Genomic DNA, 23,182 nt, shown 5'->3' on the forward strand with positions numbered 1-23,182 from the left:
AATTTTAAAATGGTCGACATTGGGTTCAAAAACGGACAGCTCCTTTCCTTCTTCGAAGAAAAGTAGAAGGAAAACGAGGACCAGGAAGACGAAGAAGGCACAACACCATTCAAGAAATGAAAAGACTAAATATCGACGTGATGGGAACAGGGAGATGAGATGGCCAGGCTCGGTACAGTACTGTGTGGATGAGCATATAGTGTATTATACGGGAAACGATAAACCACATCACTAGAATAGCGTAGCGGTGATTCTGAGCAAAAAGGTGGCTGGGGCTGTGATCAGCATGCTACCTCTCTGATGAGTCATTCTGATGAAGCTGTAAAGCAGACCCGTTAATACGAACATCATTCAAATTTACGTTCCAAGATTAGAAAAGCCAGAAGCGGTTATCGAGGAGTTTTACGCATTTGTACAAAAATCACGAAAATAAATCAAGAAGAACGAACTTACCATCATCATGGGTGATTTCAATGCCAAAGTTGGCAAAAGCAGAATAGAAGAACAACACGGCTTAGGCGAGAAAAACGAAAGGAGAGACCGACTTATCCAATTTTGTCGGGAAGAAGATTTTACCATTGCTAACACCTGGTTTAGAATTCCCCCGAGACGACTTTATACGTGAAAGTCACCTGCAGATACAGCCAACAATATTATCAGAAACCAGATAGACTTTATTCTCATTAACAAAAGATTCAAGAACAGCTTGACTTTGGCGAAGACCTTCCCAGGAGCAGACGTTTCATCGAACCACAACCCATTAGTGGGCCAGATAGAACTCAAACTAAAGAAACTTATTAAAGTAAACCTAAACAAAACCTGGATTATGACACTCTAAAAGACCCCGTAGTTCGTCAGAACGTAAGAGATGTAATGAGAGAGAAACTAGACACCGCTAAACAACAAGAACAGAGTGTAGAACAAAAATGGAGTTATATCAAAGACGGCATGCTAAATGCGGAAAAAGAATATCTGGGAAAAAAACAAGAGTAAAAAATAAAGAATGGATGACTGATGACATTCTACAGATGATGGACCAAAGAAGATTAATGAAAAACAGGGACGTGAGAAAATACCAAAAAATCAACCAAACAATTAATAAAGAAATACGAAGAGCCAAGGAGACATGGATGCAAGAAAAATGTAAACTAATCGAAGAGCTCCAAGTGAAACACCATCATATAAATATCCGCCGAAAGATTCGAGAAGCCATTGGTCAATACAATAGGAGCCTCGTAAACAAAGACGGAAACCTGGTGACTACAGTTAAGGAGAAGTTGGTGACCTGGAAAATGTACATCGAAGAACTTTTCTGGGACTACCGAGGTACCTTCCAAAAATAAATTGCATGACAGGGCTGTCAATACGAGACAGTGAGGTGAATGCAGCTTTAAAACAGTCTAAGAATGGTAAGGCTACAGGTCCGGACGAAATACCCGTTAAACTTATTAAGTTGATGACTGAAGTAAGCACGAAGGAGATAACTGAATTATTTAACGCCATATACGATTCAGGTAATATCCCAGAGGTATGGCTATTGTCAACATTTGTAACAATACCAAAAAAACGATCTGCGAAAACGTGCGAAGATTTATAAACTATCAGCCTTATGAGTCATGCACTTAAGAATTTTCTTAAAATCATACATGCCAGAATTTACAAGAAAGGCGAAGAAAATGTCGGTGAAATGCAATTTGGATTCCGCAATTCCATGGGTACACGTGAAGCACTTTTCTACAAAGAGTAGGATTGGATGAGAAGGACATTCGGATCATTATGAATTTATACTGGAACCAGTGTGCTCAAGTCAAGGTCGAAGACCAGCTGACCGACCAAGTGAAGATCATGCGAAGAGTAAGGCAAGGCTGTTTGCTCTCGCCGACCCTTTTCAATATATACTCTGAGCAAATTTTTACTGAAGCCCTCACAAACCTAGAGATGGGAATCCGAGGAAACGGTGAATACATCAATAATATCCGCTACGCCGATGACACTTCCAGTGTTACTATATGGAGTTAAAGCCTGGACACTGACGCAAACTACTGAAAAGCGGATTGAAGGAAAACTACTGAAAAATATCGTTTGAGGACCATGTCACAAACGTTGGGGTCCTACAGCGCATGACAAAAGAAAAAACAGTGCTTAATTTAGTGAAACAACGTAAGCTTGAGTACCTCGACCACGTGATGCGAAATGTAAAAAATATCGAATTCTTCAACTCGTTATGCAGGGTAAAATATTCGGCAGGAGAGGACCAGGACGCCGCCGTATCTCGTGGTTGAAAAACCTCCGACTATGGTTTGGGATGACGTCCGCGGAGATGTTTCGCGGTGCAGTCAACAAAACCATGATAGCCTTGATGATCGCCAACATCCAGACCGGATAAGGCACTGAAGAAGAAGAAGTAAAATAAAATAATATAAAATAATGTATAATAAAATAAAATAGAATAAAAGGGCATAAAATGGCAAAAATAAAATAAAATAGAGTAAAATGACATAACATTGAATAAAATAGAATAAAATACCTTTATTTATTTTGCGTCTTTTTGGGTATCAAAATTGACATTTTCAATACTTATGTATAATTTTTAGATGGTCAGTGCCATTTTCGTCTCTGACGACTGGAGTATAGTAACTCATTGACCGTACTATTTATCTAAAAACTTAAAACTTTTTCATTTCTAATTAATGATACGCATTAACGATTTCTCGTTCGGGTACTTTTAAAAGTAAACAATATGTTAACCTATAAAATATTTAGCGATTTGTTTGATATAACTAGGTACATAAGTTTTAACCAATGGGTGAATCAGAATCCCAGCCAGATATCCTTGTTGATATAAATTATATGGATTTGGGATTTATTAGTAGCATTTACAGAAACCACGAACAATTATGTTACGCTAGTTATTGTGCCGCGAACGGCTTTAAAATACTCCATTTGAGATTAAGATGCAACATTAATTTTTTGTCACCGTGTGAATTATGGAAAGAGAATGGAACATTTTTTGTGGTTGTTGAGGTATGGTTCTTTAATAATTTAACTACTTTTCAACTTAATAATATTACTCATTCGGGTCATACCTACTAAAACCCTACACACGTCCATCCAAAACCACACAACTGCCATGACTGACAACGTTGGGCCCGACGATCGGGCCGACCGATCTGGTTGTACAACCTAGACATCCCGACAGCCGGACAGCAGACTTCTCCATTACCCAGCCGTCAAGTCGGGACGTGAGAACTTCTTTTATCGGTAAACAAGCCTACACACACATCAATCATCACGACAGTTGGGTGGTTTAATCGGGACATGGGTAGGGGGTTTCATTTAGCAGTAATGTGTTGATTAAGGCGCATATTATTCATATGCGCTTTAGTTTTGAATTGTATAAATCGTGTAATTTTTTATGATTCTTAGTCATCCTTATTTCTGTGTTCTTTCTCTGTGTTTGTTTTTACTTTTAACGCTATAATCTCCCTTCTCCCTTCCTTTTTCGCAAACACTTCATATTTTTATGCTGTTTTATTGCTCCTTTCACTTGCTGGTATAATGTTTGCATAACCCTTCTAATCGTCTTGGTGGGAAAGAATATACTTAGATGGAATATTACAAAGGATATTCAATCTATAATGCGTTTAAAAACTAACTTTGGTTAACATTGCATTTTTATCTTAGACAACAATTATCACATATTGTATGTTTGGTTGCCTAAGCAATAATAATTCAAATTAAATTTGTTAAAAACTGGTTACAATATGGAACTTCCTGTTGACTAGTTGACTCAATTGTCATGGAGAGGTGGTGACAACCCCTAACAATATTACCAGATCCAATACAGAATGATACGTGATAATACCATCACCCTTCTGGGTGCTATAATATTATCTTGTTAGCTGATGGCAGCTAACAAGCTAAGCTTTTTTCTACCCTCAACAAATCTCAAAACATAATTTTCTGTAGATTTTAGTATCTCAAAACGTTTATCAAATTTTTCAGTGTAATTATTTTAAAATTGACTGAAACATAACACACAAAAACTTAAATTTAGCCTAGCGCCTACCATCACATACATAAGAAAACCAATCAATTCCTTATAAGGTTCCTTGGGATTTCCTACCAAATTTTTATCTTTACCAATTGTCAAAATAGTTTAGTTTGTATTGGAATATCTGATATTTTGCAATTACTCATATTAAATCTGTGCAAGATTTTCTTTATTAATTTCTGTTTTGAAATATAAACTTTATTATTTCTGATTTTACTTATGTGTAAAGTTAAAAATACTAATTTTTCATTTTAAATTTTTTCTTTTAGGCATTTTGGAGCTTTTTTTAAAATATACAATAATTTACTTAAATTACAAATAATTTTTATTTTTTTCATATCTTCCAAGCCCTTCTGGTTGATACATACATATCTAGCTTTTACACAAAGATTATATTCTACGTACAATGAAATTAGTACTCTAATTACAGCCATTCTTGCTACTGGTGCATACACATTTTCAGTAATGTTACACTGTTGGAAGCCTCGAGCTACCAATCTACTAACTTTCCTGAATGTTATTCAGGGAAAGGGAAATAAATCTTCTACTCACAATCTGTAATAGGTTTTTATTGAAAAATGATTGGGCTACTGGTTCTCAATAAACTAAGAATATCAGTATAGAACTAACATCTTTTTAAAAGACTCATTAATATTCAGTTTAGTGAGATGCTATTGTACCCAGGTGTAAAATTCCATAAACACGGGATCTACCTGTTTTATGAAATGACCCTTGTTTATGTAATTTCAAACCTGGGACAAAAGCACCCAGCTGAGCTGACTATGAATGAGTCTCTAGTAATATGTTAGTCCTATACCTACAAGTTGTATCTATGCTATGTAAAATGCTAATATTATTATCAAGATTTAGCCATACGACTCACACTTCTTATAAATGGAAAATTCACTCATCCCAGATACCTACGATATCAAAAGGATTGAGCTCTGGTGGGGCTCTTTCCGTGTTATCGAGCCCTAGGTGACTCAGTATGATGGAGTAACTCCCAAAAATTTTCGTACACATCTGGACGTTGAGAACATTACAGCTTTCTGCATGGTCTTTTAGAGATGTTCATTAAGACCTAGCTTTTTTATGTTTTCTAGGAGGTTCTTCGGAATGACTCCAGTAGTAGAAAGAATAATAGGTATCGTCTGGGTACTTTTCATTGTCCATTGTCTCCTTATTTGTATTTCCAGATCTTTGTACTTGGCGATATTTTCGTTGTATTTAACGTGCAGATTATTGTTGTTAGGTAGGTGTTTGTGTGCTACTGTTTGGTCTGTGAGCACAGTGCGGTCCCAATATAGCTTGAGGTTGTCATTTTCAACCATACTATCTGGGACGTATTGATACTATGGGAGATGGTTTGTTTGTGGAAATCCCACTTTAAAAGCTATGCCTTGATGAAGTATCTTCCCTACTGAGTCATGCCGTTCTTTATATTCAGTTGCTGCAAATGCATGGCAGCCCCCGGTAAGATGTTGGATAATTTCTTGGGCTTGACATCCATATCGGCATTTGCCATTTTATTATTATTATTAATTATTTTTATTATGTGTTGGAGCATAACTCCTGCATTGCAGCTACTTTTTAAACAAAAATCATAGACAAACACAAGTATGAAATAAAACAACTTCACATTACATTGAAAATGCTCGTCGTTACCCTTTTTGTTCTACATTGAAAGTGATAAAAGTTTAAAATTAATGTAAAAGGGGGTTTTAGACCTTTTTTAAGGTAACATATTGCTTTTTGTAGCATTGGTGTGATCACATACATAATTTTTTCAAGTTCATTTTCTAGGTTTTCTAGTTAGTGATTTGATAATATCGATTTGCAATAGTAAGAGGCTACTACGATGTTTTGTAAGTTTTTTTACTGTGTACTTATATAATAATTTTTATCTTTCTTTTTTAGTTTGACACATTTTATGAAATAGGAATTTTCGCTCCGTATATAAGTAATATTAACAACATACACGACGCCATTTATTCGGGATTATGTTATGCAAAAAAGATAAATATTGCTAAATTAATAAAACCAATTGTTTTCAAAACCATACATGAAAGTTTGCACTACTTAATTATGACATATATTACGTCACATGATTTGGAAATTGATCGAGATGAAAGATTTTATATTAGTAAACTGCAGAGAGAAGCTGCACTGAAGTTTTATATTAGGTAAGTATCAATAATCTACGTAGGTATATTAAACACAAAACATATTTTGACATTTTATTTGAGGCAAAATTTGACAGAAAACCAGTTGAACTAACTAACAAGGGTACTATTTCCTTGTCTAAGATAACATCTAAGAACACAAAAATTACAAAAAAAGCTGCTCAAGCACTTCAAAAAACAAGATCCTCCAACGAACATTATAACATTTCAATCTATAAATGCATTGAAAACTAACTTTGGTTACATCTTAGACAACACATAGTATCACATATTGTATGTTTGGTTGCCTAGGCAACAATAATTCAAAAAATTTGTTTGTTTCTTATCGTATTCTACACATAATTATAAATGAATCCCGTTTGTACTGTAATTTTGTATTACCATCTGTAGTATAAATAGGAAATTACAGATTATCTTTCTCATTTCATAAGATTTGATGCGTTTCCTGAAAACTGGTAGATGTGTTTATTTTGTAATTATGATTTGTTACTCTCAAATTTTAGTTTCCACAAAATCCTTTAGGTTAAAATAGTTTTACCTAGGTACTTCCTGAAGGTATTATACCATTTCCATCTTGTCATATATTTTGCAGAGTTCCTAAAGAAGTCGAAATGAGACCATTAAGAAGAGAAAATTGGTACCGCATTCTTCTAAGTTGGCCCTATGATCATAAACCACCCCCAGACTATATCACGACAATGATAAAGGTAAATGGTGGCTACGGAATTTTTTCCAAAGTTACTGGTGATCTTTTATCGTGGGGTAAGTATACATAAATATAGACAAAAGTTTAGAGTTCAGTCGCAAAGAGAAATTGCTATGCGATTGTCGCTTTTAAGCCCCTCAATTATTTCGCTCATAACATTAAATACCGCGTTCGTAGTAGAACAAGCACTTCTGAATCCATATTGTGAGTTGTTAAAGTAATTATTTGACTCAAAATAGGAATAAAATTTTTGTTTGATAAGCTTTTCAATCACTTTCCCAAAAGTAGAAACAATGTTTATGGGTCTGTAATTTCAGTTTTTGAGGAATCACTTTTTTTGTAGATAGGTAGTACTTTTGAGTACTTTAGTACTTCTGGAAATACTGAAGTTGATAAAATTAACTTTAATAAGATGGGTGAAAGGTGTTAAAACTATTTGGTAAGTTTCTTTTAAAATTATGCTATTAATTTCGTGAACGTCTCTACTATTAGAATTACTAAGAGACTTTATTATTTGACAGACCTCTTCTTCCACAACGGGACGAAAAAAAAGGACTTGCTCGGAAAAGAATAATTTCTATAATTGAAGAGGACAACGGCTTTATTGGTCAGAAGAGATGTAATTTTATTCTCTGCAATTGTATTAAAAAATTGATTTATTTCGTCTGGGGGTAGATCAAGTTGTACCAAACTGGATCTTGTGGTGTTTCTTGCGAAATTTACTATTTTCCAGCAGTCTCTAGGTTTATTATTGAAATTAGTAACAAAATTACAGTAAGCTGACTTTTTAGCAATTTGTAATTGCCGATTGTATTCAAATTTTTGTTGTTTATATACTTTGAACAAATCGGGATCCTTAGTGGCATCTGTAATGTGTGTATAAGAGAAAGATTAGATCTGTAAGACCTTAATTCATTATTAAACCATTGCACGGGTGTTTTTTCAGAAGTTTGTCGTACTTTTTTAGTCTGTAAGTAAATAAGACTCAAAAAATCAGGATCACTATTAATATCATAGAGAGTCCATTTTTGTACTAACTAGCGCACGTTTAAGCTTCTGAAAAGATTTTTCAATGTAACTATTATCTTTTATTGTGATAACTTTACTGTGACAAAAGTTTTTTACTTACCTTTTTGACTTTTTTTGCATATTTTAATGTATGTTCGTCATAATTTTATTTTTGGTTTAAAATAGTTTACTTTTAGGTTTAAAAACGATGATGGGGACAATAGAATTCGTTCAAACGTTACCACGAGCAAGAAGAAAAAAGTACGCAACGACTATAATCAAGATGCTAGCGGTGGAACTAGCAAAGGAAAATCAACACCCTGTGGCCACCATAAAAATAGAAAATGCCGCAGCATATTCTTTTTTTGAACATTTAGGTTTTAGAAACGTTGGAGTTTCTCATGATATTTATCTAAAATCAAAAACTGCCACAGATAAAAAAGAAACTTCACGAACGATAAGTGAATACTTACGAGGAAAAACGGCACGATTTTGTGGCCCAGGTCCGTCGCAATGCTGTCCAAAGAGTTTCGCACCTAAAAAAGAATTTCCACGATCGTTAGCTGAATACTTACGATTAAAAACTGCACGAGTTTGTGACCCAAGTTCGTCTCAATGCTGTCCCTCAAGCTCTGCAATTAATAACTTACCTCTTCCATTTAAACGAAGTTCGCAAAGAAACAGCATATCGGAGATATATAAAATGAAAAACTTTAATCTCAATCTTCTAGCGGATACTTTGGAAGGTGGAAGTAGTAAACCTGAGCCGCCACGAAATGAAGATCCACTAGGTAGGTATAATTTTGTTCCACATTTTAAATTGGTTTTAAAAAATATTTTAAATTAAATCTATAAGTATGCCAGTGATTTATTCGGTAAAGTTCTAGATGTCATTAACAACAATATTAAAATTTTGTTTAACCGTTCATTCACTTATTAATATTTTAGTTTACATATACAGGGTGAGTTTTTAGTGCGACATTGGTAGATAATTCCATTATGGTATAGAATATCAAAAAATTAGAAAAAATGTAGGCGATGATATTCTCCATACTTGGAAAATATGTGGAATTCTGCAGGATGATTAATAACCACGTGGTATAGCAAATATACAATGTTTTAAACGGGACACCCTATATATTTTTTAAAATTTATATTCTCATAATTCTTGTTTTTAGGTTTTGCATTATTATACAGAGTATTTAACAAGTTATGACCATTTTTATTTCGAAATCCCAAGCAAACAATAAAATGTAGTTTTTAAATTAAGTTTAATTGAAATTATTGACAAAAATTCGTATACAGAGTGAACTATAAAACAAAATTACGATTTTCTCAATTTTTTTAATGGATCACCCTATATTTTATATTTTAGAAATATTGTATTTATGATACTCTTTCATTTTTATATAGCATTCCCTATATTTAAACTCATTACTTTCCGAGATATTTTTAGTTTTCTTAAAATTTCGGAAATACATTAAATGTTTGTAAGTAGAAACAAGTATTGAATATTGGGTGATAATAGACCAAAATTATTTTTATTTAATAAGTAACTAACATAAACATTCGTGTGAATGGTGCCATATATCTGGATTTTCTAAATAACCATTTGCTAATACTACTGCAAAATGTACCGCTTAATATTCGACAACGAATGTAGTTTTTACACAACGGTGCTCCAGTCCACCACACTGCTCCTATTCACAATCATCTAAATAATAACTTTCCTGAGAGGTGAATAGGCAGAGGAGGACCAACTGTTTGGCCACCGCGATCACCGGAATTCTTCAAAATTGATTTTTTCATGTGGATTTATATAAAAGACCTTGTATACCAGAAGCCTCCAACAACACCAGATGATATGAAAAGTAGAATAAGAGAAGCTTTTAATAAAATTGACTTACAAATGTTAAGAAATTGAATAATTGCTCGGTCATTTGAATATCGGTTACAAACTTGTATAGACGTTGAAGATGGACATTTTAAACATTTACTTTAGACTTATTTCCTTAATATCAGATTAATTGTTGCATTCATTGCATATTATTATGGTATATATTTTTTGTTAGTTAACTTATTAAATAAAAATAAATTTGTTATATTATCACTCAATACTCAATACACCCCCGTTGTTAATTTAAAATATAAATTTTTACTCTTTCAGTTGTAAGTATTGAAATATTTACTTTGTTTACATCCAATAATTATTCTAATAAATTTACAGTTTTTTTTTTTTGAAGAAGTCACAAAATCGTGACGAAATATTGAGACATAAAACAAATAGTTTTATTTCCTATAGACCAATTGCTGGTACTGTAAAACTATATATATATATATATATATATATATATATATATATATATATATATATATATATATATATATATATATATATATGTATATATATATATATATATATATATATATACATTATATACTCATTTATTTATCATTTCCATAAAATATAGAAACACTACGTGGAATGACTACGTCACCGACCTCATCATCAAGCACCGGAACGAGTGAGGATCCGTCGACAATTGACAGTGAGCTCGAAATAGAAGAAAATGACGAATTTCTTTCCACAGAGGAACAAGAAGAAAATACACGAAAAATGAGCGTCTCAAATACTTTAATTTCGAACGAATATCGATCAGTTTCTAACGTAAATATTGCGGGTTCGAACGAGCAGCTACCTTCAACTTCAAATGAGCATTCATTGATTTCGAATGAAGATTCGAATGAGCACCCTTCAGTTTCTAGAGATCTAGAGATGGCAAATGAGCAAAATCGGCCTTCAACTATTAGCCGTCCAATTACACCAACTTCAGTTCTGGATTCGTCAGGGACCATATCGGATAATTCATAGACATCAAGAATAAATGGCAGAGATTACAAATTTAGCAAGAGTCGTTGTTGAAGTTCGAAATAAAATAATAAAAAACCAATAAGACTGTAATCAGTATTACTTTTTGTATATATTTTCATTACTAATTAAAAAAATGTATTTTTATAAAATATTAATCTTTATCTTTTTATTTAAGGAAGTTTGACCTTTTTTACGCTTTTTATGATCCCCCTTGTGAATAAGGATTTCTCATTGAAATCAACGGGGGGACTTTGATGCCGTCCCGTTTTCTGTGGAGTAAGCTTACAACTTTTTTTGTTATTTCTTATACCTTATCGTGGTTAGTATGATAACGTTTTAACTGAAGTGTCGGTGTACGTTTTCGTTAACATTGATTGTGTACACATTTTAAGCATGTAGAAGAAAAATCAAAGAACTGCATCTATAAAATACCCTGTGAATGCAACAATTTTTATGTTGGACAAAACGCAAGACCACTAAGTGTCAGGATAAACAAGCATGAAACATGCATTAAGAATAGATCAATAAATGCAAACATGCCTGGGACAGATAGGATGATAATCATGAAAGAAACATACATAAAAAAGAGAAAATTCAAAGAAGCCGCTCTCATCCTAGTTAATGAAGAAAATTCAGTAAACCCATCAGTAAAATTTAGCAGACCCTGGTTGTCAATCATCATTATCATTGGTGCTACAACCCTATAAAAGAGCCTCGACCTTCCTCAGTCTATTGCGCCAGTCAGTTATATCCATTGCCAACTGTTGCCAGTTTGCTGCGCCTATTTGTCTACCACCCTCATCTACACCATCCCTCCAGCTGAGTTTTGGCCTACCCCTACTTCTGCTTCCCACAGGTTGTGACATAAGGATTCTTCTAGGAGGGTTGTTCTGCTGTGATCTTGTCAGATGTCCTGCCCATCTTAGTCTTAGTATTTTTATAAAGGATACTATGTGTTTACCACCAAACATGGTTGTCAATACTAAATGAAAAAATCAGTAACAAGAATATGCCAACATTAGCGGATTAATAGAAAGTTGGAGGCATATATGTACGATTATACATAATAAATAATACAACACACAATTCATACACATAATACATAAACATATAATAGCAAGGCGCCTTGGCTAAGAAAAGTAATGACCTAGACATGATACTACAGAAAGAGAAAGTGAGTATTCTTTGTGTCACTGAGCATTGGTTGGAGTCTAGCAACATGCAGGTTATTTTACTTCACCGTTTTAAATTAATTTCATATTTTTCATGAACCAGTAAAGAATGAGATGTCTTTTATGTAAAGAATTATGTCTTAAGAGAGTTAACTGCGGATGTTAATGAGTGGTGTGTAGAGGGTGTTGAGATATCTGCTGGAAAGATACGAAATCAAAATAAACGCAGTTGTATATATTTCTTTTGCATATATATATATATATATATATATATATATATATATATATATATATATATATATATATATATATATATATATATATATATACCTCTAAAATCTAAATAAACAGTTTATTACACAACTGGAATCGTTTACATTCAATTTTTAAAAGAATAAAAATCAACTCCTAATTTGTGGTGATGTCAACATAAACTTTCTAGTACGATCCCCTTCCCATATCAGTTGGCCCACCTATGGAATTTGTAATTAAGTAGATTACCATAAACAAATCATACTCTGCATGTTTTTATAAGTTCCCATATTAATTAATATGGCATTTTTATTAATATTTATTAAAATATTACCCTTTGGTTTTTTATTTATTTTCAACAGTAAAAAAAATTCACTAAACCCTGGCTATGCATTCACTTATGTCAACATACGTTGATTTTTTTCACGTTACGTTAAATCCAGAGGTAGCTATAGAAAAATGACATCAAAACAATAATATTGTCAGTTAATGTACAATGTAATGATTGTACATTGGGCATCGAGCAAAAAGACAAAAGAGGGAATCTGATCGTTATGACAAGGAGACCAAAAAAGTGGCCTCTGATGGCGGACATATCCGGAAATGCGAATGCGCCAAATTTAAATTTCGTGACACTTCACAATAATCATACAGTGATGTAGGGGTTCTAATTTATCTATTTATTTGTTATATTACATACTATTAATATTACATAATATTAATACATAATACACTTCAAATACTTTTTTAACACTAGAACACAATAAAGTTGTAATTAAATAATAACAATAATAGTCTAAAATGTGAAATAATTGTTAAAAAACTTCAATAGAAAATACAAATAATCTTTCATGTACAGTTGGGACAAACAATAACATCAGCAATAACATAACCCAACTAAATTTTATTTCTTAAACAAGGAAAGAGTCTCTCTTTCCTTGTTTAATGTGGCCTCTCAAGATGGCACTTCTTGTCTAACAATATTTTTGCCCCCACTGCCTTTACATTCCCTCTTTTGTCTTTTTGCTCGATGACATTGGGTCAAGGTAAAGTTATCGATGAGAAAATTTGTTCAATCGATATTCGATTTTTTAATTCTGGAAAATCCAATTCGGAAATCGCGAATTTGCAATTGTCACGCTATAATAGAAGAAATACAGTCAGAAGATACAAAACTACAGGTTCGGTCGTCACACAATCTAAAAATGTACGAAAAAGTAAAATAACCGAAGCAGATCGAAGGGCATTAAGACGCATTATAATGAAAAATCGATGAGTTAAGCGTTTTATGGAGTGACGTTGTTAGAACACACGTTTCTAGATCAACATGTCACCGAGAGGCTCACAAATTAGGATTTGGTATTTACAAAGTAAGTTTTATAGTTGAAAAAATTAGTACAAATGGTTTTTAATAAATTTCTTATTTTAGACTAAGGAAAAGCCACTTTTAACATTACAACAAAAGAAAAATATACTAAGTTGGTCAAAAGAGTGTAAAGATTGGACTCAGTCTCAATGGGATTGAGATATATCCCTATATAACAAACCATTCTGTTTGAATTTTTGCACACTTATTTACACATATTATGCTATTATCAAGGCGTTATAATATGTTACAGACATTATTGCAAAAATTATTAACAATTAATAAACAGTGGAAAAAAATAGTTTTTGGTTTGCATTTTCGGCCTTTGTTTAAAAAAAATAGAGCCGACCTGACAGTACCTCGAATACATACTTTTCATTGACTATGTCCGACATATGACTTAACATGATCAAATACCTGTAATATTTTTTCTACCTATATCTTTTTCTAGACTGGTGCACTTGTATTTAATTGGAAAGGAGAAAAATAAAAGGCTTGTATTACTTTTAAAAGGAATTTCTTAAGAGAAAAATAAACATTATCTTACGAGTTATTGTAACTATTTGTATTATTAGGGAAAAATTGTATGAAAACAAGCCAATGACACTGATAGTAATAGAGATCACAATGTCTTGGCAGGTTAAAAAATGAATAAATAAACCATACAAAGATATTTATTATAGAAATTTTGTATTAATATTTTCCCAATAAAGACCAAAACTCAATGCCTAAAGTCTCTAAAGTTCAGTCTATTTTTTGAGGCTTTTATTTCATTGCTTGTAAAAAATATTATAAAGAAAATAGTTCTATGAATTAGTTACATATGGATTATGAATCTCTTATGACTTTAGGCATGATATTTTCCTAGATTTAGATAAGCTTTAAGTATCTTAAAAAATATCTATACTGTATTAACAAAAAAACTCCATCACATCCAAAACCCTCAAGCTCCGAAAAATATGAGTTATAAGAATCCTTAAAAAGACAAGAATTAACAAAAGCAAATTAAATAGGTTATATAAACACAGTGTCTACAAAAAATCTAGTTCTGAAAAATTTACAGTCATTTTATTTTCATAACATTCTCAGCTACATTATACCTATGACAATTTCTTTGCTTTTTGATAAAGAGTATCTACTACTTTGCTCATACTCTGGATCGTTTCTAGGGCCATTTCGTAAGTTTTGTCTACTGCACTTTCTTCGAATACTATGAGGACACCTAAAAAAACAAACATATTAAATAGGTACTGTTTAAAATAATCATATTCAATCTGGAAAAGCCAAAAAGATAATGGCTTATAGTAAGATTTCTTTACTCAAATAGCAAGAGTTTTCAACCAAAGGAATACTTATAAATATATAAGTATATAATAGTATGAAATCAAAATATAAATAGTTTTATGTGTGTGGAGAGCAAAAATGAAAATTTCATTAGTCTACAGTATAACTGGTATATAATCCAACAAAAAGAAAACATATTAAACCAAAACCACCACCTCAATAACTGCACTCATGTTTCATTCCCCTTCAAAGACTTTAAATTACATATTTTTGTTGTCTAAATTCACAATTGAACACAATTGCTTATAAAGAGGAAGAAAAAGAAATTCACAATTGAAGGAACAGTCCATTGACAAAGGTTTCGGAGTCATGAGTATTTCTTCCTACCAATTCCTCTTTTTCCGTCGATCTTTCCGTTGAGTATCAACTGCATTATCCTGTATCTGCTTCCTCTCATTATATGCCCCAGATATTCGAGTTTTCTCTTTTTTATCATCTTTATTAAGTCGCCTTCACCTTGACCTACTCTGTTCAAGACTTCCTTGTGTGAAATGTGTCGAACCCATGATATTCTGAGCATTCTACGATATAACCACATCTCGAAGGCTTCTAATTTGTTCATCATGTTAACCTTCATAATCCAGGTTTCACATCCATACAGTAATACAGGATACACATAACATTTTAGGAACTTAATTCTCAGCCGTAAGTTCAGCTGAGAATTGCTCAGAATAGATCTAAGTTTCATAAATGCTCTTCTTGCAATTTCTATAAGAGTTTTAATTTCTTCATCCGGATTTAGTGTCTCGTTTATCCAATAGCCTAGGTATTTAAAATGGTTAACTTTTATTATCGTTTCATTATTGAGAATTAGTTATATAGCGCCGAAGTCTTGTTTACTAACCACAAGTAACTTTGTCTTTGTTGTATTTATGCTTAGTCCGTTATTAGAGCATTCTCTAATAACGGACTAAGCATAATAACGGATAAGCATAATAAGATAATAAGCATAATAACGGATCTCTGCATATCTGATGTTAATAGTTTCTCCCCCGATTCAAACTCCACATTGCCCTTCCAAGGCTTCGTTAAAAATTATTTCTGAGTAAATATTAAACAAAGTTGGGGACAACACACAACCCTATCTAACACCTCTTTGAATACAAATTTTGTCTATGTCTTTGTCGTCTACCAGAATAGTAGCTTCTTGATTCCAATATAGATGTTGTAAAAGTCTCAGATCTTTATCATCTATTCCAATCATTTCTAGATATTCGAACAGCCTACATGTTTAACCCTATCAAACGCCTTCCCAAAATCTATAAAACAGATGTAAATTGGTTTCTGTACTTCCCATGAGCGTTGAAGTAGTATTAGCATTGAGAACAAAGCTTCCCTTGTTCCCAGTCCTTCTCTGAAACCGAATTGTGTATTTCACATTGTGTCTTCATATTTCTGCTAGATTATATTAAGAATTATCCTAAGAAGTAGCTTGAGAGAGTGACTCATGAGACTAATTAGTCTAAAGTCTTTACATGATGATGTATTAAGTTTTTTTTGGAGTGAGATAAATGTAGAGTCCAACCATATTCGTGGCAGTGTTCCAGTTTCGTATATGTGGTTATAAATGTTAGTTCTGAGACGTTGTCGTCTTCTAGAAGTTTGAGCCAGTCTGATGGAATTTGGTCAGGGTCTGGAGATTTCTCATTTTTGCTTTGTTTGATGGCTTTCCCTACTTCTGCTTTGAAAATACTAGGACCAGTATTCGTATACTTTGTGGTGTAAAGTGGTGGCCTCGTATCCAGGAAGAGCTCTTTTATGTAGTTAGTCCATTCTTCCTTTTTTTTTGTTTAACTCGAGAATAATTTTACCTTTGGAGTTTCTCATAAAGTGAGGAGTTCTTTTTCTCTGAGTGTAGGTAATTTCTTTAAGTTTTTTGTGTATATTAAACTCATGTTTTCTTTGTAGTTCTTCCATCTCACGACATCTCTGTTCCATCCAGGCCTCTTTTGCTTGCTTAACCTCGTATCTTATTTGTTGATATATTTCTCTATATCGAGTCTCATCATGGTAGGTAACCCAAACACAACTCCAGATATATTACTATGTTTTAAAAATATTATAAATAATATCAAAATGTACTTGTAACTCCAGATCTGGGCAGTGATCATCTGGCTCTTCAATTTGATTTTAATCTAAATTTTGATCCTAATCATATTAATGAAGTTATGCTGCCTAACATAGCAAAATGTAATGTACAAAATGTGAATGTTGGAATAAAGTAATTTTTAAATGTAAGACATGACATTTGTCCAAATTACATTAAAAATTTCAACACTATAAATAATTTAGACAACAAATTTCAGATGATGGTCACTCATATAATATGGACAACGAAAAATGTAAGAATGTAATGTAAGAAACTTTAGAATTTATTGAGGACAATAATTCTGATAGAGATACCTTAGATAAGGTGGATAATTGGTATAAAATTTTTATAAGAACAATCGTAATCTGAATGCCCTTTGGATCATCATAGAAGATGAATGTGACTTTATAAAAAAAAAAAAAACACACACACACACACCTCTTGGCAAAGATTCCATCAATCATAAAATCCTTAGGCAACTAGATCCTATTATTCATAAGAAAATAAGGAGCATATATGACTATTGTATGACGAATTTTCTTCCCTGATGAATGGAAGACAGGTATTGTAATAATTATTTCTAAACCTAATACTAACCAGAAACTACTTCAAAATTACTGTACAACCCCACCCTTCTCCCAGTAATCGGAAAAATTATCTAAGAAAGATTATAATATGCAGAATTAAACCCACAAATTCCAGCACACCAGTTTGAATTTAAGGAAAAATCATCAACAATCCATCCTCTTTCTATAGTAATATCTTCAAGGACAAGACTGCCAGAGTTTTCTTAGATATTAAGAAGGTTTTGACTCTGTTTGGCATAAAGGATTATTATACAAACTTCACAGGATCAACTGCTCCCCTTCGATGCTATCAGGTGTATAGTCAAAATGAATGGAACACATTTCCAACCATTTTCTATGCTACAAGGAGTTCCACAGGGTTCACTGCTGCCTCCTCTATTGCATAACCTCTACAGCAGTAATATATATGTGAAAATAAAGTAACCAATAGTAATTTGTTATAATTTGTGGATGACAAGGCAGCAATATTTTTTTAAAAATCCTCTAGATCCTTTAGAAATCCTCTACAACATATCACGACAATAAACAATTTTTTTTAGCGTCTCCTTTTATAGTTGTAACCTAAAAGTCTTACAATATTGTGATTAAAACTATTTTTGGAAGCATGGCCTTCTTATCTAGGGCTATAGACTGAAAGCATTGATCGATGCAATGGATGATACAGAGGTGTGAAAAAATAAAAACAAAAGAAACACTATGAAGGCCAGATCACACGACCGACCACTCACTATATGGAGTAGCAAACGCAGTCCCATGTGTGTTCTTAATAAAATAAACTAAAATAAAATAAAATTAAAATAATCGCTCAGTGTGTAAACAATGAGAAAGCTATGCTTCGCCTCCTCGTCAATCCTGGAGTGCCACATCCTGTTTTTTTTTTTAATTATTGTATTATATTTCGTCTTAAAAAATAATAAATTAATATACCTATACCAATTGTGTAAATTGGCTGAAAGAGTTTAGTTGATGCCCTTTTGGTACAGTACGTATATTGCTCTCCACCAACCTTTCTCCTCTTTCATTGTGCTCACCAAGTCCATGTTCTCCAATCAAAACTTGCATTTCCTTTTGCCTACGTAGGCATTGAAATTAACCATTATAATAAATATTTCATGTTTTTTAACACTTTTTAATACCTGTTCAATAAGACCATAAAATTCTTTGATGATCCCTGTTTTCGCTGAGCTGTAGGTGTATAGAATTGTACTATATTCATGTTAACTTTTGGAGTATGAAGTTGTAACATCATAACTTTTTCTGATAGAAGTATAAAGCCAATGATTGATCTATTAGCTAGTAAGTATGAATGTCAGAATGTCACAAATTTTAATAGTTAAAGAGTGTATATGGATGTGACTGATAATAGGTTTATAACTCTACCTGTCTAGGCATAAAAATAAGGGTTATGGACACTGCTAAAGAAATTGGCAAAAGCATTTATCAATTGACTGCAGCTCACTAAAAACAGAATCATTCAACTTCATGCAACTTGAAATATCAAAATTTTTTCTCTTACAATTAACCAAATTCAAAAAAGATTCTATATTGAAGTCAGTGATTCCTCAGTATTTTCTATAAATGACATGAACCAGTCTCTACTTTTTTGTTTATATAAAGATTGCAACCTCAAAACTCATCATAATTGCTAAAGCAGCCTGTTCTTTTTCACTATACATGACAAGTTTTCTTCTCAATACTTCAGGTTATATTATATTCATAGATACTTCAGGTCTCAAACTCATATAAGGAAAATCTTATTTTTAGTGGTGATCAAAGGAACATGCTAGTTTTATATTCATACAAAATATTGAAAAAGATTGCATTCAAATTTAAAAATAATTGATCAAAGTTTATTGATAAAAATATGTTGTTTAATATTGATGATATGGTTTCCAGAGCTCTGAGATTGTTGGGTTTTATTAACAGATCTACTAAAGATTTTAATAACATTCAAGTGATCCATCTTCTATATTGTTAGACTTATCTTAGTAATAACTCTTGAGTTTGAAATCCATACTATGCATGCTATATCCACAAAATCAAATAAGTACAATATACCTAACATATAAATCACACATTCCTCATATAGATAAATATAATTACTATGACCTCAATTTACTCCACAATAAATTCCAACTCTCCTTATTTAAAACGACGATAGATCATGGTGATCTGAAAAATCTTCTTAAGATATTATATTCAATTGTCAACTGCCCATTTCTTTTCAGTAGGATTAATATAGTGGTTCCAATTAGAGGTTCTAGATCACTTAATGTGTTTTATCCATATTTCTCTCACACATAATGTAGGTCATAATAATTCATATATATCTGTAAAGTGCCTCATTTGGCTAATGGCTTACCAGAATTAGATTTATTTACCAGTTATTATCATTTTACAAAGGCTTTAAGAGGCCAAATTTTATTAGTAGGGTAATATCTATGGTTTGTATTTTGTTCTAATATATCTTATTTATTGTTCGCTGCATTTCAAGTGATTTTTTTTGTTCTGCTTTTATCTTAAGTAATTTTGGTTAAAATCATGCTGTATGTATCAATGCAATAATTAAGGTGTTTTGTTCTAATGTTTTTATGGCATGTTATGTATATTTACATATAAAGTTTTGCAGAATGATGGTAAATACCCTTATATAGATAAATAAATATATAATGACACCAAGTTATAGTAAATATGCAACAAAACTATGATAAAAGAGTGAGAATAAGAAGGTAGACCAATCATTAAAAATATTAGGAGAGGCATACCTATGTTGAACAAAGTTTTAGGATGATAAACCTGGATACAATTTTATAAAAAAATAATGACAATAGAATGAACTGATTTGACAGAGATAGTAGCTGGACATATCAGACAATGTCACATTAGTGAAAGTTTATATTTTAGTTAGACATTTTAATATATAATAAATTATTGATAATACTACAAAGTAACTAACCTTCTCCTTGGTCCAAAATTCCATGAAACTTGGCATCTAAAATCATCTGGGATAATTTCTTCTCCACTTGTAGTACTGGGAGCTTTATGGTTTTTGCTACATACTCCACTTGTACCCTAGAATATGGTTCGATAATCCTGCAAAGATTCTGCTCCAACATATTGTCATACAAAGTTCCTAAATGTGCTCTAACAATAACATCATCTTCTAATTCATGTTTAAACTGTTTTACAGCTTGTTGGAAATCTGCTAGGGATCGCTTGTGTGCAGCCTGTGCAACTGATTTCATAGCCTCTATATCTTGACCAGCATATTTAAAGGCCAATTTACCACTAACAATTTGTTGGACATCTTCTGGACTGTTGATCATAATTTTTGACAAAAGCATGTATTTAAGCGCTGTGAGGGCTTTTGGGGATTCAACACTATCAAAACCTTCAAAAGCTTCATAAAAGTAAGAATAAGCTGTTTTGAAATCCTTCTCATCTGCAGCATGTAATACTCCTGATTGTAAATCTAAAGCTGCCTGCATCTTTGGAGGGCAATAGATAGCATTAGCTGTGGTTCGTGCTGAAGTTAGTGCAGCTCTAGCCTTCGGTAAATTACTTAAAGCATGATATGTTTTGCTTTCAAGTAGTTGTACTTCCACTAACAAATTTTTATCATCCAACTTTTTTAACTCTTTCAGTAAGGTTGATTCCAGTTGTAACGCTTCGCTGTACATTCCAGTGTCAAAATAAAGGGCAATCAGCCTAGCTTCAAGGGACTGACGTAGAAAAGTTCTTCTCTCTTCCTTTGCCCATTCTATACATTCTTTGCAGAGTTGTACTTCAATACCAATGCCAGCTTCTAAATCCAGAAAATAATCAACGAGAGACCTTACCAATTTAGCAGCTTTTGCTTTGCTTATTAAACTCAAAAAAGGCCTGGTGGCCTTTATAAGTTCTGCGAGTTCCTTTGCCTTGCCCTCCTTTTTATATTTCTCACCAAGATTAAGGATGTCTTGTTCTTTATTGACAATATTTTGTTCGTCATCTTCTTCATCCCTGGATAATTTTAAAAGCTTCTCGTGTTGAGAAGAAACAGACTGAGCTCTTTCAAATAACATTGCTCCGGCCATATTTTTTCACTACTCACTACTGAACTTCCATTAATTTGTCTGTCATTATATGCTTTTCAAGTTAATATGATTGGATCTGATGACTTATGTCAGTTGTCAACAAAATTGTACCAGTCACAGTAGTCAACCAACGCAAACGAATACGAGATAGTAACAAATGACAGACAACAACTTATGACATTTATCTAACGAACAACCTTATAGACAAACAAAACGCAATGTCATCATCCCGCGTATGACGAGTCTGTTGTTTTTGGACACCAAACAATACAAAAAATAGAAAAAAATACATTATTTACTACTAAAAATGGCAACTGCGGTGCTGCCGGTTTCATAGTATTTAAAGTATTTCTTACGATAGAAAAACTAAATATTTAAAATTGAAATATTAAATAATATGCAGTTTAAATTATTGGCTCTGAGTAATGTAAAAATGAATACGATATAGTATTGTAGAGTTCTTAATCTGAAAAACTTTATTCCTACTCAAATCAAAAAATGTTACTTACACACATTAGAAATATTCATAAATCGTGTTTAATTTTGTTTTCCATGAAAAAATCTGGTGCATATTGTGAAAAGTAATAGGTATCACATTATCAAGTTTTCTTGCTTTTTTATCCTATCATTACTTTAATTAAATTACCAAAGATGAGTGGCGGAATATTTACATTAATGTAAACAAAATTTATTAAACATGAAAACAAACATATATAAAATAGATACTAAGAGGATACTTCCAAAGAAAGAACAGAAAAATACGAAAATACACTGGCAAGATTTGAAACTAAAGATTAGAGGAAATTAGCACTAAAAAGAAAGATCTAAGTAAAATCAAAAAGAAGCAAATTGAGATATCACTTAACAAATGTGAAACTAGAGAAAGTGAACAAAAAGATAAGGAAAGTTCTAAAACCAATAATTAAAAATTATTGAAAAGGTCTTAGAAAAGAATACAGGACCTAAAGTTTTCAATAAAAAACTAAATGCGTGTAAAAAAATTATCAGCTTTGTAGATGGGTAGGTAGATACTATGTGAACTGATCCAGGCAATACATCCATCATATCGATCACCACCACTTTTTCTACGACGAACTTCCTCTCTGAGACCTGAGACCACATTTATCAAGTAATCCGACACATTACCCTTAGTGGAGCACTCATTACTTCTGTAGATTTTCAGATATTGAAAGTATTTCCGATATCAAACCGCTGGACCATAGGCACCAGACGCCCATTTCTAAGCAGCTGCCCTACCGCGCAGCTCCCTCGACACCTGCATCACTACATCCACCATACTTCTATTCTTTTTAAAACATTACCGCCTAAGTCATAGATAGACAGCTTCTGACTCTTCAATTTTGAAATAGCCCTAGCCTTGACATAATAGAAAGAGTTTAGACTGCAGTGGCATGGGATTTGGTTGTGATAAATACGTTATTTGTGAAGACTGAAGACCAATATGTTACCTAT

General features: G+C 32.5%; 2 protein-coding genes across 2 annotated transcripts; one reads left to right on the forward strand and one right to left on the reverse strand.

Annotated features, from left to right (window-relative positions):
- Window positions 1-2,724: 2,724 nt before the first annotated feature.
- On the forward strand, window positions 2,725-10,978 carry LOC140438149 (uncharacterized). Its single transcript, XM_072527856.1, has 5 exons — window positions 2,725-3,024; window positions 5,972-6,237; window positions 6,830-6,999; window positions 8,149-8,742; window positions 10,423-10,978. Exons 1-5 carry the CDS (start codon window positions 2,803-2,805, stop codon window positions 10,821-10,823), a joined length of 1,653 nt encoding a protein of 550 aa, XP_072383957.1. The 5' UTR covers window positions 2,725-2,802; the 3' UTR covers window positions 10,824-10,978.
- Window positions 10,979-14,108: 3,130 nt separating this feature from the next.
- On the reverse strand, window positions 14,109-21,775 carry Rpn6 (regulatory particle non-ATPase 6). The gene is made up of 2 exons (XM_072529021.1): window positions 20,590-21,775; window positions 14,109-14,835 (listed from the first exon to the last, which is right to left on the reverse strand). Exons 1-2 carry the CDS (start codon window positions 21,707-21,709, stop codon window positions 14,714-14,716), a joined length of 1,242 nt encoding a protein of 413 aa, XP_072385122.1. The 5' UTR covers window positions 21,710-21,775; the 3' UTR covers window positions 14,109-14,713.
- Between the last annotated feature and the right edge of the window lie 1,407 nt (window positions 21,776-23,182).

This window comes from Diabrotica undecimpunctata, chromosome 4 (assembly GCF_040954645.1).
Source record: "Diabrotica undecimpunctata isolate CICGRU chromosome 4, icDiaUnde3, whole genome shotgun sequence".
Taxonomy (NCBI): Eukaryota; Metazoa; Arthropoda; class Insecta; order Coleoptera; family Chrysomelidae; genus Diabrotica; species Diabrotica undecimpunctata.